Source organism: Electrona antarctica, assembly GCF_951216825.1.
Source record: "Electrona antarctica genome assembly, contig: SUPER_10_unloc_1, whole genome shotgun sequence".
Lineage (NCBI taxonomy): Eukaryota > Metazoa > Chordata > Actinopteri > Myctophiformes > Myctophidae > Electrona > Electrona antarctica.
Window position 1 is genome coordinate 395,255 of NW_027638778.1, and position 6,381 is coordinate 401,635.

General features: G+C 45.2%; 1 protein-coding gene across 2 annotated transcripts in view; it reads right to left on the bottom strand.

Moving 5' to 3' along the window:
* Positions 1 to 1,448: 1,448 nt before the first annotated feature.
* LOC306931773 (5-hydroxymethyl-dUMP N-hydrolase-like) overlaps positions 1,449 to 6,381 on the bottom strand; it is a 4,967-nt gene continuing 34 nt past the window's right edge. Inside the window, exons 1-4 of one of the 2 annotated variants that reach the window (XM_079532403.1) lie at positions 6,239 to 6,381; positions 5,980 to 6,054; positions 3,839 to 3,949; positions 1,449 to 1,874 (exon numbers count right to left, since the gene is read on the bottom strand). The exon at positions 6,239 to 6,381 is cut by the window's right edge and continues 34 nt beyond it. In XM_079532403.1, the coding sequence (XP_079388529.1) occupies positions 1,738 to 1,874; positions 3,839 to 3,949; positions 5,980 to 6,054; positions 6,239 to 6,374 (459 nt within the window). In that variant the 5' untranslated portion in view covers positions 6,375 to 6,381 and the 3' untranslated portion in view covers positions 1,449 to 1,737. The remainder of the gene's footprint in view (positions 1,875 to 3,838; positions 3,950 to 5,979; positions 6,055 to 6,238) is intronic. The other variant, XM_079532404.1, reaches the window with a different exon arrangement.

Genomic DNA, 6,381 nt, shown 5'->3' on the forward strand with positions numbered 1-6,381 from the left:
ATAGCAACACTTATAGTGTTAATTTAGTCAGAGAGGAACTCTAGCAACACGTATAGTGTTTTATATGAAGTCAGAAACACACACAGAAGCAAACCAAACGCTACTTTCTACAACGTTAGACTTTATTATTGTGATGAGGCTACAGTGACACCTGGTGGACAGAAGTGTTTTTTTAAGGACATTGTTTTTGTTTTGTTTTAGTTTTACAATCATCATGTTTGATCATCACTTGATCCCAGTTTAGAACACATTGAATGTACTGTAGACATTAGACAAGTTACTGATGTATTATTCCAAGAGATGTCTGTCTGTCTGTCTGTCTGTCTGTCTGTCTGTCTGTCTGTCTGTCTGTCTGCCTGTCTGTCTGTCTGTCCGTCCCTCTGCCTGCCTGTCTGTCTGTCTGTCTGTCTGTCCGTCCCTCTGCCTGCCTGTCTGTCTGTCTGTCTGTCTGTCTGTCCGTCCCTCTGCCTGCCTGTCTGTCTGTCTGTCTGCCTGTCTGTCTGCCTGTCTGCCTGCCTGCCTGTCTGTCTGTCTGTCTGCCTGTCTGTCTGCCTGTCTGTCTGCCTGCCTGCCTGCCTGCCTGCCTGTCTGCCTGTCTGCCTGCCCGTCCGTCCGTCCGTCCGTCCGCCCGTCCGTAACTCAGGGGTTCTCAACCCTTGGGGGTCTTTGGGGCCAAATTATAAAAACAAAATGCAACTGAATGAAAATGGAAATGTAGAGTTTACATAGTAGCCTACGTGGTGCATGCATCATCATCATCCTTCGAGTGCCCTCGAGATCTGCGACACAAGCTGCTTCCACTGGTCTCTGTTGCTCATTGCCACACCAAGTTCATTCACAGTCAGTCCTGTGTCCCTACTCAGAACATCTGGAAATGTGAGAGGTCGTGTTCCTCTTGATGGGCAGGGTAGTCTCCACAGAAGAATATCCGAAATGACCTGGTCTTTTGCATGGTGCATGCATACATTAATGATTATATCTGGTTTCAGTATTCATTTATGATTTATTTCTCTATTATTAAGGTTATTTTTGCAGTCTTGTATTGATGGTGGGGAGGGAAGGCGGGGCGGGGGGTCGCGAGACATGGCCAGAGCATTTCCGGGGGTCCCCAGAGGGGGTCCCCAGAGGGGGTCCCCAGCCAAAAACATTGAGAACCCCTGATCTAACTAACTAACGGAACAGGAAAACAAATAAAAGAGGTTTAATTTAAACAATGTATAAGTTGATGTGTTGAATGTGTGGTTGTTCCTCAGGGCTCTGGTTCAGGGTGTTAATCTATTTCAGGTGTCCCTCAGGGCTCTGGTTCAGGGTGTTAATCTATTTCAGGTGTTCCTCAGGGCTCTGGTGCAGGGTGTTAATCTATTTCAGGTGTTCCTCAGGGCTCTGGTTCAGGGTGTTAATCTATTTCAGGTGTTCCTCAGGGCTCTGGTTCAGGGTGTTAATCTATTTCAGGTGTCCCTCAGGGCTCTGGTTCAGGGTGTTAATCTATTTCAGGTGTTCCTCAGGGCTCTGGTTCAGGGTGTTAATCTATTTCAGGTGTTCCTCAGGGCTCTGGTTCAGGGTGTTAATCTATTTCAGGTGTTCCTCAGGGCTCTGGTTCAGGGTGTTAATCTATTTCAGGTGTTCCTCAGGGCTCTGGTTCAGGGTGTTAATCTATTTCAGGTGTCCCTCAGGGCTCTGGTTCAGGGTGTTAATCTATTTCAGGTGTTCCTCAGGGCTCTGGTTCAGGGTGTTAATCTATTTCAGGTGTCCCTCAGGGCTCTGGTTCAGGGTGTTAAAGTATTGATCCAGTAGGTCTTCAATCTGCTGAGGGTCGTAGTCCATCACCTGGATCACATGACCGTCCTGCGCTCCTCGGATCATGGCGGACAGACCTGCACACAATACACAACTAGTTAGCATCGTTAGCATCCAACAGACACACCTACACACAATACACAACTAATGGTAGCATCATTAGCATCCAACAGACACACCTACACACAATACACAACTAGTGTTAGCATCGTTAGCATCCAACAGACACACCTACACACAATACACAACTAGTGTTAGCATCATTAGCATCCAACAGACACACCTACATCCATCATCATCATTTTTCGACCGCGGTCGAGATCATGGATTTCACAATGTCACGCCAGACTTTCCGGTCCTTCCATCCCCAGTTCCTGCTTACTGAATACAACCTGTTAGCGTCCAACTAGCCTGGCCCAGCCTGTGTGGTTTCTGGTCTTCGGCTTTTTTTTTTGCCGAATGCGAGCGAAAATAAACACCTGAGTACCGAGGCCAGTGTCCGACAGACAGACCTACTTTCCCCCCGCAGGCTAATACATAATACAAGTATCTATTTATCTATCTATCTAGGCGTATACTGATATGGCCATAAAATGGACAGAAAAATAAGGTATTCCAATGCAGCTATGCCCAAATATGGAGTGTGTTGTCATGGCACCAGGTGCAAATTACATCACAACGATGCAATTATCCTTTAACATGAATCGTAAGAGACAAAATCATCAGTCAGAAAAAAACATTGCTGCATGAAGTGACTTCCCCTGAAGACCATTAAGCAACATTGATTGAAGGTTGTTGCTGGTGTGTGAGATGTTTGGTTGGACGGTACATCTGAACGGAGGTCCAAAGAGACCCTCCCATGCTGCTGTCATAGTGGAGCACAAGGTGTTCTCCTTTGGAGGAGAGGACAACAATGACAGTGATCACACTGAGGTTCTTGTCTTCAACACAGTGTCTTTGTTCTGGATGAAGGTGACCCCAGTTACACCTGGGAGAGGAGGACGTCCTCTTGAGGTTCCCTCCAGTCGCCAGAGCCACACAGCTGTGCTGATAGAATATACCGCTGGGGATGGTTTGATGTCAAAACGAAGGAGTACTGCAACGTTCTTTATGCATTTGATGTCGACGCCCACAGATGGTTCCAGCCCAAGGTTTCTGGAACTGTTCCAGAGGCGATGTTGTGTTGGTCTGACGACCAACACAACATCAGGTGGGAACTGGCAGCCATGACGACCGACACAACATCAGGTGGGAACTGGCAGCCATGACGACCGACACAACATCAGGTGGGAACTGGCAGCCATGACGACCGACACAACATCAGGTGGGAACTGGCAGCCATGACGACCGACACAACATCAGGTGGGAACTGGCAGCCATGACGACCGACACAACATCAGGTGGGAACTGGCAGCCATGACGACTGACACAACATCAGGTGGGAACTGGCAGCCATGACAACAACCACAACATCAGGTGGGAACTGGCAGCCATGACAACAACCACAACATCAGGTGGGAACTGGCAGCCATGACAACCAACACAACATCAGGTGGGAACTGGCAGCCATGACGACCAACACAACATCAGGTGGGAACTGGCAGCCATGACGACCGACACAACATCAGGTGGGAACTGGCAGCCATGACGACCGACACAACATCAGGTGGGAACTGGCAGCCATGACGACCGACACAACATCAGGTGGGAACTGGCAGCCATGACGACTGACACAACATCAGGTGGGAACTGGCAGCCATGACAACAACCACAACATCAGGTGGGAACTGGCAGCCATGACGACTGACACAACATCAGGTGGGAACTGGCAGCCATGACGACTGACACAACATCAGGTGGGAACTGGCAGCCATGACAACAACCACAACATCAGGTGGGAACTGGCAGCCATGACGACCGACACAACATCAGGTGGGAACTGGCAGCCATGACGACCGACATAAATACATACATAAATAAATAACATATAGGGCAAACATAGCCCCCTACTCCAAGAAAGAAAGAAAGACAGACAACATACTTCTCCCTGATGAAGGTCTGAACAGACACAGGGTTCTCTTCTTCATGGCCACAGCCCGACCCAACTCGTAACCCACGCCTAGCGACGGCTGCGTCACCTCGGCAACGATCACTGAAACGTGAAGACACAGAAATACCTCTTTGATGTTTCTTCAATGTTTGAGGCTTTGGCCTTAACCCATTTTGGGCGGGAACCCCTTTTGGTGTTAGCATTATGTTATGCTTTAGCTATCGAAAAATAGCAGATCTACAAGCTCATAGCGCGCCACCGAGTGGCGCGCTACGAGCTTGTAGGTCTGCTATTTTTGAAAAATCAAAGAACGACTGACAAAGAAACATAGCTTTATCAGAAAACTGTCAGGATGTAGAAGACATTTTTAGAATCTAATCTCAGGTCCTTTTTTTGGGGGGGGGGGGGGGGGGGGCGCTGGCCGCTCCTGTGCCCATAGGCAGCTTTCCGGGTTTGTGTGACCACAGCACATTGGCTTGTGATTGGCTGATCACCTCATAGCGATGATTTGATTGGCTGAGCAAAGTACATATTTGAGGATAAAAGCGAGGGCAGAAATGTGAAGACGCCAAAAGTGATTATTGGCCGGAATGACATTTGTGATGATTTGATTGGTTGAGCAAGGAATGTGATGTATGATGATGATGTAATGATGATGATAAGAGTGCCCCTCACTTCACACGCGTGTGGTTTTTTGAGTGGTGTAAACCACTCCTACAACTGGCTTTGTTAGTTTACGTGTCTGTTCGTACCAAAAAATGAGCATGGTTGCTATGGTCACCCAGTTCACACGGGTGTGATTTCATTACGTCAGACATTACGTCAGACCACAGCTGATCAGTCTATATAAGACCTTACACCACTCACTTCACACGGGTGTGATTTTTTTCCCTTTTTACCCCCATGCTAGTAGTTCTGCCAACCCATTCAGCAGCACACATGTGTGTTGCTGCTCTCAAAACTAATCACACCTGTGTGAAGTGAGGGGTGCTTATCATTATACATCATCATACTCATCACTGCGTGAAAAGAGGAGTTAACGGGCAATTATGGGCACTGTATTTTTCCCGTAAACCTCAAGTTTAGCAGCATATACAGTTAATATACGGTAATATACAGTTAATATACGGTAATATACAGTTAATATACGGTAATATACAGTTAATATACGGTAATATACAGTTAATATACGGTAATATACAGTTAATATACGGTAATATACAGTTAATATACAGTTAATATACGGTAATATACAGTTAATATACAGTTAATATACGGTAATATACAGCTAATATACGGTAATATACAGGTGTGATGGTACAATTCGTGAGTTTACCGGAGTTTGTTGGAAAGTTTAACGGGAGTTTCCTGTAATATACACATCAGTGCATGTCATGAACAACTGAATGTATGTGATTTGCTGCTTACTTCACACTTACTTACTTACTTAAAGGACAACTTTAGATTTTTTCAACCAAGGTTCATGTTTTAGGTTGTTATTAGAGAAAGTAAAAGGTGAGTTATTTTATTTTTTTCATTTGCTGCATTGTTTCGTTTTAGGGATTTTAGCTGTTTTTTCACAGGGGGGCGGGGGCATTCGAACATAAGGTTAAATATGTATTTTTTTTACAAAATTGTATATGGATTTTTTTTATTATTTACTATAGTCCTACTAGACCCCAATAAATTACATCTGGCCACAAAATAAAACAGGATCTACTGAATGTGTAAAAATTGAGCCTATGAAACACAGTGTGGCTTCCCCCCAGTAGGCTACCTTCACAATCTCCTGTGATCTTTTGTGGCCAGATGTAATTTCCTGGGGTCTAGTAGGACTATAGTAAATAATACAAAAATAAATCGCTATAACATTGTTAAAAAATACATATTTAGCCTCATGCTCGAATGCCCCCGGCCCGCCCCCCTGTCAAAAACAGGGGGGCGGGTCAAAACATAGGTAAAACTTAAAAAAAGACCACAATGCGTGGCATTGTGGTCTTGTAGATCGGCTGTTTTTACAACTTTTGCCGTGACACTGTTATAACATAAAATAAAATATTTAGCATTCATTTGTGAAAAAATAAAAAAATAAAAAAAACAAATATGAACTATAATGTAATGTAGATCTTTACCATCAGCCATGGTCAGCCACTCCACGTCTCTGTCATGTATGAACTTATCTCCAACTGTCTCCGCGTCAGGGTCACCTGCACGCACGCACGCACGCACACACACACACACACACACACACACACACACACACACACACACACACACAGTCTGTAACCTCATGGTAATCGTAATTGGTAACATTAGGTATACTCTATTGCATTAATCAACTCACCCTTCTGTCACTTCATCATAATAATAATAATAATAATAATATCTCACCCTTGTCCGTCACTTCATTGTGACTCACGTGTTCTGTCAGAACTTTACCAAAAGTCTGCAGTTTCTTCACTATGGTCTGGTAGATCTGCACATCCTGCCTGCCTCCACGGATGCTGCCGCAGAAGTAGATGTACATTCTCCTG